Source organism: Curcuma longa, chromosome 4 (assembly GCF_044706935.1).
Source record: "Curcuma longa cultivar G26 ecotype Majalengka, Jawa Barat chromosome 4, ITB_CL_G26_1.1, whole genome shotgun sequence".
Classification (NCBI taxonomy): Eukaryota; Viridiplantae; Streptophyta; class Magnoliopsida; order Zingiberales; family Zingiberaceae; genus Curcuma; species Curcuma longa.
Window position 1 is genome coordinate 11,030,863 of NC_133864.1, and position 11,992 is coordinate 11,042,854.

The 11,992-nt window shown below is 37.6% G+C and overlaps 2 protein-coding genes across 3 annotated transcripts; both read left to right on the forward strand.

Annotated features, from left to right (window-relative positions):
* Nucleotides 1-507: 507 nt before the first annotated feature.
* LOC141826542 (arginase 1, mitochondrial) lies at nucleotides 508-4,606 on the forward strand. Its single transcript, XM_074713794.1, has 7 exons — nucleotides 508-629; nucleotides 960-1,102; nucleotides 1,756-1,915; nucleotides 2,633-2,766; nucleotides 3,031-3,240; nucleotides 4,012-4,122; nucleotides 4,235-4,606. Exons 2-7 carry the CDS (start codon nucleotides 965-967, stop codon nucleotides 4,493-4,495), a joined length of 1,014 nt encoding a protein of 337 aa, XP_074569895.1. The 5' UTR covers nucleotides 508-629; nucleotides 960-964; the 3' UTR covers nucleotides 4,496-4,606.
* A 1,380-nt stretch (nucleotides 4,607-5,986) lies between these two features.
* Nucleotides 5,987-11,810, forward strand: LOC141826541 (flowering time control protein FPA-like). Of its 2 annotated transcripts, XM_074713793.1 has the most exons (6): nucleotides 5,987-6,376; nucleotides 7,035-7,280; nucleotides 8,728-8,844; nucleotides 8,948-9,224; nucleotides 9,291-9,888; nucleotides 9,969-11,810. In XM_074713793.1, exons 1-6 carry the CDS (start codon nucleotides 6,071-6,073, stop codon nucleotides 11,368-11,370), a joined length of 2,946 nt encoding a protein of 981 aa, XP_074569894.1. In that variant the 5' UTR covers nucleotides 5,987-6,070; the 3' UTR covers nucleotides 11,371-11,810. The 2 variants fall into 2 exon arrangements, with proteins under 2 accessions (XP_074569894.1, XP_074569892.1); XM_074713791.1 differs by having other exon boundaries at nucleotides 8,948-9,888.
* The last annotated feature ends 182 nt before the right edge of the window (nucleotides 11,811-11,992 follow it).

The window sequence follows — 11,992 nt, forward strand, 5'->3', positions numbered from 1 at the left end:
ATTTCATCCATTTTTAAAATTTAAAATTTTAATAAATGTTTAAAAATATAAAAGGAAATTAATAAAAATTAAAATATGTTAATAAAAATTAAAATTTATTTTTTATTATTTTTTTAAATAACTAATGTATTCAAACAGCCATTCCATTGATGAGTAACACCATTTAGTGTTGTGCAATTATGATTTTGAATATCTACGAACCAATTAAAATCATAATTGCAATATTATTGAAATGGAATCAAATTATGAGTAGTACTATTTCTTTTCTATAATTTTATTTCATCCTAATCAATTTAATTGTGCTCCGGAGGCGACAATTGCAATATCATTATTTAGTAAATTGGAGTAATTTGGATCAAAATCAGTGAGGAGATAAAATGAGATATGACACACTGTTTGCTATTTTTTAAAATGGGGCATAAAAGTATTATAATAAAAATAAAGGGACTTCTTAACAATATATTTAGCGCATCTTCCACCACTGTTGCCGACAAAACACTGCACGGTTTGTTCCCGAGACGGCACCACGACAGCATTCATCAAAGCAGAGGACTGAATCCCTAATTCTCTCGTGTCTCCTTCCTCACGAGTCCCCGCGGCGCCGCCTTTTTATTTTCCTATACAGCGAGGTATCGGGCACATTCGTCTTTTTCATTCCTTCTTTTTTCGTGAGTTGATCTCTTAGATTGAGTATTTGATTTGCTTAGTTCGTTATCCTCAACCGAGTGATGTGGTTTTTTTTTTTGGTTAAAATCTGAGTGTTCTTGATGGGTCATAGCTTTCCGTCGTTTTGATTTGTGGTAGCCAATCAAAATGTTATCTTTTGTTTTGTGTTCTTTCTGTGTTTCTCCGCTCTGGACTGTATCTTGGTGTCTTTATTTTTTTCCCGTGGTATATTGAAGATATTTTCTTGTTCAATTTTGGACACTGAGCGGATGTTAGTTTTCTATGGGTTGTAGAAAAGATGAGCCATGGGACGAAGTGGATGCAGTACTTAAGGCAATGGGGCGCTGCCAACGTCTCTGCGGCGTTGATAGAGAAGGGGCAGAACCGGGTCATCGATGCCTCCCTTACTCTGATTCGCGAGAGGGCCAAACTCAAGGTTAGTAGAAGTGTTATGTCGGCCTGCTCCTAATTTGAGGCAATCATTCAATTCTCGTTTGCTCTATATTGTTTTGTCTGGTTTTTTTTGCAATCAATAAAGTTGGTAGATTGATATCATCAAAATGTTATCTTATGTCAATCTCATCCTGATTTAGCTACTGTTAATTGTCTGATTTGAAAACTCATCAAGCTTCAAAGGATGTTTAATATCGTAATTAGATGTTCACAAAGTTACTAAAACAATCTTTAATCTGTATGAAATCATATTTGAGTATGCACAAGTTTGTCATTAATATTTCAAGTTTGCTATAATTTGTGTTTGTTGAAATAGTGAGTGGGGATCAAACGAGCTTTTTATGGTGTCAATAACTACTATGTAGTGCATGTTTCTATGTTGCTCTGGGTTAGTGATATAGTATTGGTTACCTGATTAAAATTTTGCTCGATGAAGATGGCCACTGGTTTTCTTCATCATATTGGTTCTTTTGTGCCTATAAAAGTTCAAGAGATTAATCTAGTTGAATTTTTGCTGTAAAATCGATTGGTCTTTACATGGGGAGAATTACTAAGTTTCCGAACTAAATGAAACGAAATGCACCTTTAGGTTTTCTAAATTTCTGAACTAAATGAATCCCCTTTCTCTTTTTACAGGGAGAGTTACTAAGGTCTTTGGGCAGTGTGAAAGCTTCAACATCACTCCTGGGAGTTCCGCTTGGACACAATTCCTCTTTCCTGCAGGGTCCTGCATTTGCTCCTCCTCGGATTAGGGAGGCTATCTGGTGTGGTAGTACCAACTCTAGCACTGAAGAAGGTAATGTAAATTTTCAGTTTTTTTTTTTTCAATGCAATTGTATTATCAGTGGAGCAGATCAACAGAACTAGATTTAGGTTGGTCTTAACAGATGTTGCTCCTTTTCATCTTCCCCAATGCACTCTCTTTATATTTTGGTGCTCAGATATATTCACTTAATTGACATGGAAAGTCATCACTTGTTTCATGTTCTCTGTAAACAATTTCACATATCTAAATTGCATGATTTGGAAGTTGCCAACATCATACAACTCAAAATATAAGTCAGCCTCCTAAAGTTGGTTTCAGAAATGCTTGAGCTTGCTTTTCACATTGATATAACCTGCCTGTTTGATTGAAGTAATCTGAATATTTACACTGTCAAATGTTGGTTTGTCAATTGTCACGAAAACCGACAGCAGAGTCTTTCTTGTCAGGTACTATCGATTTGCTGCTGATCATAGAAAATGAGTCCTTTCCATGTTGAATTGGTTATAGTTGTAGATATGAGGTTTAGAGGGGGTTGAAAAAACTTTGTTAATGTGATCAAAATATATTTGATTGGATATTATTAGCAAGATAGTCTTACCAAGACAATCCTTTTTTGGTTATCTTCAATATATTTTTTTAGAGTCCTTCCTGGAATGTAATTTGGTTGGCGTCCATCATTTCCTTTGTAGTTTAATTCTTGTAGATGATGGAATATCTCAATTTATATTCAACTGGGTGTTTGCACAGGTAAAGAATTAAATGATCCTCGTGTGCTAACTGATGTTGGTGATGTTCCTATACAAGAGATACGAGATTGTGGAGTTGATGATGACAGACTAATGAATATTATAAGTGAGTCTGTCAAGTTAGTGATGGAACAGGTAACACAAATATTTCAAATTTCTGATTCCATTCTTTATATTTAAGTTATTTGCATTATTCAGATTTTTGAAATTGTAATTAGATAATCATGCTACTGCATTATTTATAGTTCTAGGCAGCTTGAAAATGCTCCTAGGCATATTGGGATATGTCATCATCTTAAAAATTTACTGCAATAATAAGCAACACTATCTGTTGCAACTATGTAAATCCAGCCTTAGTTTCAGTCAGTATCCTTGGTGAGCTTGCTATTTCATTTACAGGATCCATTGCGACCTCTTGTTTTAGGTGGTGACCACTCCATTTCTTTTCCTGTCGTCAGAGCTGTATCAGAAAAGCTAGGTGGGCCTTTAGATATTCTTCACCTAGATGCCCATCCGGATATATATGATGCTTTTGAGGGGAACAAGTATTCACATGCTTCTTCTTTTGCACGAATAATGGAGGGAGGTTATGCTAGGCGCCTTCTGCAGGTATTATTCTGTCAAATTAATAAACAATGTTTTTCGACATTTTGCATTAGATTCTGAGTATGAGGACATCATTTTTGTTACCCACCCAGAAAGTACCATTTGTGTTTTTGACTGTTTGGAAAATTTTTTTCTTCTAAGCTTATGTTTGTTAATTGTATTTTCTACATCTCATAGGATAATTTTTACTCAACATTCTTTCATCCAATACTATATAAAAGAAAAGCCTACCTTATATTTGTGATTGTATTTTCTATGTTGCGTAGGATGTTTTTTGCTCAACTCGAAAAGGACTTTTAGTGTCACATGGAAGCTTGCTAGATTTATTGTGATCAAGGGTCCACAAGTGATGTGCTTTATCCTGAAAAAGAGAGACTTTTTTCTCCTGTAGTTAAAATATTTTCTAACATAACTGATGACTTCAGAAAGATTCAGAAGATGGAATAATCTGATCTCTAGTATTCTTTTATTAAGTAACTTAGCAGTATTATGCGAGGTTTTTTGGTTGACAAAAAGAATATTCTGGACTGTATTACGACATTTGCTACACAGAAAGCACTACCATCAGCTCTTATGATGTCGAATCTTGCATCACATATGAGCTATCTAAATTGTAATGGAAGACATGTAGTAAAGCGATATCTGGCAAATTTTATGTACCAAATCATTTCATCTTTTAAACTCTTCGCTCGTGCTATATTTCGGCACGATGAATGCAATGTTATTTCTTGAATGTCTCATTTTGATATTGAAAAATGCATACTTGTGTTTCAGGTCGGAATCAGGTCGATTACTCGTGAAGGGCGTGAACAAGGGAAAAGGTTTGGCGTCGAGCAGTACGAAATGCGCACTTTTTCACAAGACCGTCATGTGCTAGAAAATTTGGTAATGTTTTATTTCCTCTAACAACGGATCAGTTGTCCATCAAGATACGATATTTGAGTGAGTATGCTTATGCTAAGTAACTTGAGAGTTCCTTGCCTACATTATTTTCCAGAAACTAGGGGAAGGCGTTAAGGGTGTCTACATCTCGGTGGATGTCGATTGCCTTGACCCTGCATTTGCTCCTGGAGTGTCTCATATCGAGCCGGGAGGTCTCTCATTCCGCGATGTACTCAACATCCTCCATAATCTCCAAGCCGATGTTGTTGCTGCCGATGTCGTGGAGTTCAACCCGCAGCGTGACACCGTCGATGGGATGACTGCCATGGTGGCTGCAAAGCTGGTGAGGGAACTTACTGCAAAGATCTCCAAGTAGCATCCACCATGCCGACTCTTTCGATATCACCTTTAAAATTTTAATTAATGGCTTGTATTTGTATTTTCTTTTTCCTCAACTCCAACGCTTGTAAACTCATTAGTTAGAATTGAAAGTTGAAGTGTCTTATCCCAACTGGTAAGCATGGAGATATATGTTGTTTGAGATTTTGAGTTCGAATCTTTTTAGCAACATGTATTTATTGACTGAGATGTTGTGCGATTCAAGTGTTAGCAACATATATCTGTTGGTTGAGGTGTTGTTGAGGTAGTATGTTTTTATCAATATAGTAGTACCGTATCGGGAAGCGTTACGGCGGCAAAAAAAAAGATAAATCCCAGTCAGTCTCATGGATCCCTGGGGGTGGCCGGTCCGGTCCCACGGAAGTTTCTGATCGACAACCAGGGTAAATCGGGAAGCGTATACGACGGGCAATCCAGATGTTAGCATCCTTTGATTGCGTTCTTGGAAGAAAATCAACGTAGCTGGGGATCGAACCGTGTCTTCAAAAAATCCCAAAAAATTATTTAGGGAGTTTTCTGATATGGGACGTTTCAATTGTGGGGCCGATCACTATAAAAAGTTTACCGACTACAATTTAGGTCCCTGGGACAATAGTGCTGCGGTAGGACATCCAGGTTGTCACCCAAGCACCTGCGGTTCGATCCCCAGCTACGTATTTACGTATTTATCCTCAAAGGATGTTGGCCAAATGGGGAGGAAAATTTTCATGGATTTTCCAATTTACTCTGGTGGCCGGTGGGAAATTTCTGTGGGACCAGAATCAGTCATCTCAGAGATAGTCAATGGGCTAACTAGGATTTATCATTAGTTAGAATTGAAATAGTGTAAAAAAAAGATTGGCATATCAACTTTCAACTATAATAATATATTTTTATTGATAGACAATTAAAAAGTATTTTAAAAATATTTTTAAAAAATTTATCAAAATGATATTTTATTTATAATTCAATATTTAAAATAGTTTTCTATACTTCACATTAGAACAGCTTTAATTTTAAATAAATTATATATAAAGTATTATTTAAGAATTAGGAATGTTGTCATTTTTATTTAATATTATAATTATATAGCTTTCTATCTGAGAATAATTTCATTTTGATTCAAATAGTTTCATTATTTTCTTATTTTGTCCCTTCATTTATTTATTTTTTATTTAAATTAGCTCAGATCGAAAGTATATGAATCCATGTGAATTATTGCTTTTCCAATTTTATATGAAATCGATTTATGAATTCGTTTAGTGTCTAAAAATAAAAAACGGAAAAAGAGAATAATTTGGGCCGTTTATGTAATAAATTAAAATCTGGAGGAACAAAACAGAATTTTCAAGTGCACCCGTTCTATCTTCTTTATATAGGCCGCGACGCGTCAGAGACGCCACCCCCGAATCGTTAGGGTTTCTTTCGCGTTCTTCTCCGCCAGTTTGTAGATCCGCTCTGCGACCGATTCCTCTGAGCGAATTTTTTTTTTATCCTTTTTGTTGTTGTAGATTTCCTTCTGTCCCTCTCGTGGATCTGCCAGAAATCGTTTGGGATTCAGGCGGAGCCGGGGATGCCGATCAACAAGTCTGCCGGTGTTTCTTCCGACCACCGGCGTCCATCGTCTTCCAAGGATCCGGACAGCAGTGAGACTGCCTCGAATACTCTCTGGGTGGGGCAACTCTCCGCTGAAACCACCGATTCAGATCTGATGGTCGTCTTCTCCAAGCACGGCGCCTTGGATTGCACCACGATGCAATCGGCGAGAAACTATACCTTCGTGTACTTCCGGCAAGTCGAGGAAGCCAAGGCTGCGAAGGAAGCCCTCCAAGGGAGCGTGATCCATGGGAGCGCGATCAGGATTGAGTTCGCCAGACCGGTTAGTACAACCACTTCTACCTTTGCGTAGATTGATATGGATGCTATATGGGATAATGAAATAGGAAGATCTGGTTAATTTCTGGTTTGTTTGTTTTGGCTCGTTGTATGTTCAGTTAGACCTTTCGTAGAATATAGGTTCCAATGCACATTATCACCAAGATAAGGACACGATGGACATAGATTTGTGAGCTAGTCGTCTTTAAAGTAGTTGGATCATGTTGTAGATTCAAACCTGGCATCCCCTCTGCTACACGACTTTTTCTGAGGAAACAATACTGCCATACCTTAATCATCGCTTTCACTGCATAAGTGAAAATAGATGAAGGGTTTATAGTTGTTGTTTTACCAATAACATTAGATTTAGTTACGGTGGAAGGTGAACAAACATATGCCAGAACTTTGTCTTCCCTTTAAGATTAGACGAGTAAATGGATCAACTCATCCACTTACATTTCAAAGTGATCATTGTTTACCTATAACATTGTTTAATTGCGCCCCCCCCCCCCCCCCCCCCCCCCCCCCCCCCCCCCCCCCCCCCCCCCCTCTCACCCCCAATTTAGTTAGTGTTTTGCTTTGATTTTGGAAAAGCTAAAGTATTTGTATTTGAATCAAATTCTAGTAATCAAATTAACACTGTGTTTAATTTCCTCATGCAGCCAAGAGCAGCTAAGCAGATATGGGTTGGTGGGTTTAATTCATCTGTAAGTAAGGAACAACTTAAAGAAGAGTTTTTGCAGTTTGGTAAGATTGAAGAGTACAGATTTTTCAGAGATCGAAATTCAGCTATTATTGAATATTATAAGTTGGAAGATGCCATTGCTGCTCACAAAAATATGAATGGGAAGAAGTTTTCTGGTCAACAACTACGTGTTGATTTTCTGCGCTCTCAACCTCCTAAAAGGGTATCTTTCCTTACAGCTACATTTGTTTTTTCTTTCATTCCTTGTTAGTTATATTGATCAAGGTTTGTCTAGGATTTTCCATGTCACCCATGGTTTTTAAAGTATATTTGAGGGTATGAAGTTAAACCACTGCATGATGCACATGCAGTATGCTAATGTGTATGCTGTCCATTTCTTCTTTTTTAAAAAACCCAACATTAGTCATAATTATTGCCATTCTTTTAAAATAATTCCAATGTTTATACTTATTATAGTCATGTAATTATTACAATTGGTTATCACAGAAATATCCCTTAATTATGACCAATTAGTGTCACATGTTAATCCACTTAATTAACAACTATTACAAGTAAATTCACTTAATTTTTTATTACAAATCCATTTAATTTGTACTTCATATTTTTCATAAATGAATTCACTTAATTATCACTATTTATTATTTATCACCAATCAATCTATTAAAAATGAATCTTTGGAGCCAACTCCTCACAGTATAAATAGTCTCAACTGATGTATACAATAAAGTCCTCACCTATGATAAATAATAATATAATACTATTGCTCAAATAAATATGACCTTGCAGATCCACACTTCCATGTCTTTATTGCCGGTTATGTGCTCTAACAATACCCTAGGCTTTTTATCACCATTTATAATATCCCTTTCACTCTAAATCTTTACACACCAATTATTTCACCTTGGGTTTATATCTTATTGGTTACTTTGAGTAGGCTAACTTAAGTCAACCTTTTTGATAGATGGTGCGCTAATTTGACCATATATTAATTGATGGTGTCCAGAGAAAGATAAAGGTTTAAGGTTTATAACAAGAGATGTATAAGTACCAACATACAAATCATCAATCAGGGAGGGAGGAACTAGAGTAGCAATCTTTATCTTTTGAAAACTTATTATCCAACTTATCTGTCCATATAAAATAAAAATGATATGTAGATTCAAGCAGTACTAGAAAATGCTTCTTCTTTTTTTCCTATTACATGAACACTGTTTTGAACAAAATCACAATTAACTTGAAAATGTTTTAGAATTCTGAGAACCTAGGGACTGATATATAACCCTTAAATGATCATTACTCGTATGCCAATATGCAGTGGCTATGTGCTCCCTCATTGCATAAGCTTATGCACTTGTATGGGGACTTGTTAAAATAATTATAACACCCATGTCTAGTTGTGAGGATGACATTGACATAGAATATCACAACGAGCATGGGTAGTCATGAACTGTAATTTCATGAACAATAACTTATTTGGTTGATTTTGAACTTCTCATGCTTCTTGATAGTACTTATGCTTCCCAGACTGACACTGTTTCAATGTCCATGAAGTGACATGCACAAGCAATATTTTGTTGTTTTGTACCTTTTTCATTCATCATCAAGATTATCTACTTATGTCACTCTAACTGATGCTCTCAATGAAATAGGAGTGGCCTGACCGCCATGATTTGAGGAATGGGCATCTGGGCAACCTAAGATCATTGCCATCTGACAGCTTGAGAAATTTTCATAATTCTTCCCCCCTCGGGTCTAAGTGGGATATGGTATATTTTTCTTCAAGTGAAACTTTACTACTGTTTTTTCCACTTCACCGATGTAGATTTTGTGAATCTTGCCTCAAACTTCTTTGCTTTCTTGAAATTTCAGCTTCATGGGGTGCTCCAAGATGGTCCTCCAAGCAATGTCCTTTGCATAAGATATCCACCTCCGGTTCAGATTGATCAGAAAATGCTTCACAATGCCATGATTCTCTTTGGTGAAATTGAAATGATAAAATCATTTCCAGCTAGACACTATTCTTTTGTGGTGTTCAGAAGCATTGATGAAGCTAGGCGTGCAAAAGATGGTCTACAGGGCCGCCTCTTTAATGATCCTAGGATACAGATACTCTATGCCAATGATGAACTTTTGGCATCTGGTACAGGTAATTCACCATCTTTCTATCGATTCAAAGTTATTGCACAGAGATCTGATATGTTTTTCAATATAGGCCCATTTGGACCTCTTGAATTGTTAGGTCCTGGTCATCTGATCCCACCAAATAATTTACTTGGCTCCCTGCATCCTAGTCTTCTGCCTGGAACAAATATGGTATCAAGGCCATTTGGGCCACAAGGATTAGATCCCCGCCATGCAGGAGCTGGACTCCATGAACTTGGTATTCTCCATCCAAATCTCCTTGAGGTTGATGCTGGTAAATCTATGCCGAGGATACGTCGGTCTCCTTCAGCTCCAGGAATTCTTCCTTCCCCTTCAGGTATTTTTCCGGGTGTCCGTTCCATGCCTGATGCATGGGATGGAGTTGATATGAGAGACCCAAAGAGGGTTAGGTTAGATAGTCCTCCCAGCAATGATGATTTTCGTCAAAGAAAATCTGGTAGCGGCAGTATGGAGGAGCACCTTTTTATGTTATCTCATCCAGATAGAGGTGCTTCTAGTCGTAGTCAAGTTGGTCCTGCTTCTCACAACCGCCATAACTTGCATTCTCCTGATAGAGACTATATTTGGCGTGGTGTTATTGCTAAAGGAGGAGCACATGTTTGCTATGCTCGTTGCGTACCAATAGGAAAGGGCATTGATTCACCAATGTAGGTTTTAGTTTGTTGCACTTTGCTGGTTTTAGTAGATTGATATTTGTTCTAACTAATGTTATCTGACATTTTGCTAGGCCTAGTGTTGTCAACTGTTCGGCTAGAACTGGATTGGATATGCTCACAAAACATTATGCTGAGGCAATTAGTTTTGATATTGTCTTCTTTTTACCAGATAGTGAAGAGGATTTTGCTTCTTACACTGAGTTTTTAAGGTACCTTGGCCTAAAGAATCGTGCTGGAGTTGCAAAGCTTGAAGATGGCACTACTCTATTTTTGGTACCTCCATCGGAATTCTTAACCAAGGTATTGAATGTGAATGGCCCTGAACGTCTGTATGGTGTTGTTCTGAATATGCAGCAGCAGTCACCTGCTGCTCAACAATCACAAATAGCTATTCCTCAACCACTCCGTCAGATTGATCGCCAGGAAGAACCCCTGGAGAAAGGGTATAATTTTGTCCGTCACAATGAAGAGCAAATACTAAGAGCTGATTATAACAGGGCTTTACGTGAGGAAGTGGTGCGACATCCTGTCGTTGAAAAATTCCCATCAGCTCACAGGGATGAACAACATATGGCACAATCAACACCACTGGACCAAGATGACAATTCTTCTTCTGCTGCTGCTTCTCAGTTGAAAGCTACCTTAACTCCAGAACTAATAGCAACTTTAGCTTCTCTTATACCCAGCAACAATCAATCATCAGCTTCTGCTGCTCAGCTGCCATCTAACTCAACTGTGAGACCTACTTCATCCTATACCCCTGCAATGCCTGATGGATCAGCTCCATTTCAGAGTTGGAGGCAAGAGAATCAGATGGCTCTTTCTCTTAATTCCATGGATCAACAGAAGCTGCCATCGCATTTAGGGCAAGATTTCAATAGCCAGGGGCCTCCGGTCATTCAGTTTCCACCATTCACAAATACGGCAAGTGGGACTGATCCTGCCACACAACCATTTTATGGTGGCATTCAGATTCAAAATCCGATTCTTACCATGCAACAAGCCCCTGCAGTTTCAACAAATCAGCTGAATAACTATGAAACATCACAACGTGGACAGTTTTCCACCACCCAAAGCAATCAACTCTATCAGTTTGATAACACCTATGGTAATCGTGACAACTATGGAAGTTTAACAACAAGTGTTGCTGATCCATTTCCTTCTTCGGTTCAGCAGCAACCAAGACTTGGTTCTTCATCTGCTCATAGTCTATTTGGAAATGTACCTCAGCACCAACCTGCCATGTCAATGCCAAATAACAAAGGGAATCTGGAGTTTACTAACCAAGGGCAGCAGCCAGAAAACATATTACCGGGTTCTAGCCAGGGAACATCCCAAGGTGATGCTGACAAGAACCAGCGATATCAGTCAACCCTGCAATTTGCTGCTAATTTGCTTCTCCAAATTCAACAGCAGCAGCAGCAACAACAAGCAAATGCTAACACTGCACCTGGATCTGGAAACCATCAGTGAGACTGACTTTGGTATCAGGTACTACTTGCCTTTCATTAGAATCTTTTATTGATATGCTGGATTTTCTTGCTTAGTTTGGTCCAAGCATCTACTATTTTTAAGGTTCACCCTCACTAGAATGCATGGTTATCTTAGGATTTTCATGTTGCTTTGTAAGTTAACAATCGAAGTCTTATTTAGATCCACAAGTACAAGAAGGTAAAATTGAGAAATTAAAAAACATATTCTAGAGTTCTATTTGACGGTCTTAATGGATGGAGTAAAGAATTGAAATTCATCAGACTGGGCATTTGAGCTTAGAGAGAGCCTATAGAAGTTAGACTGAATTAAAAGTACAGTGACATAGTATTGCTTAGGGTTGAATGAAGGGATTAGATCCAGGTACCTGAAATAGTTGGAACTAAACTGGGTGATCAAAGTTGGATCAGGACTATGATCGTGTTTACTCCCACACTAATCCTTTTCTTTATTGGTCAATTAGATTCTGCCTCTGCTACAGTAGTAAGAGAATAACATCCATCAACTATAAGTTTTGGTAGCTGATTTAGAAACTGTTAAGAAATTAGAAAACCAAGGGAATTGTTTATGCTAAAGGGCATTTTCTTGTTGTAACAGAAAATAT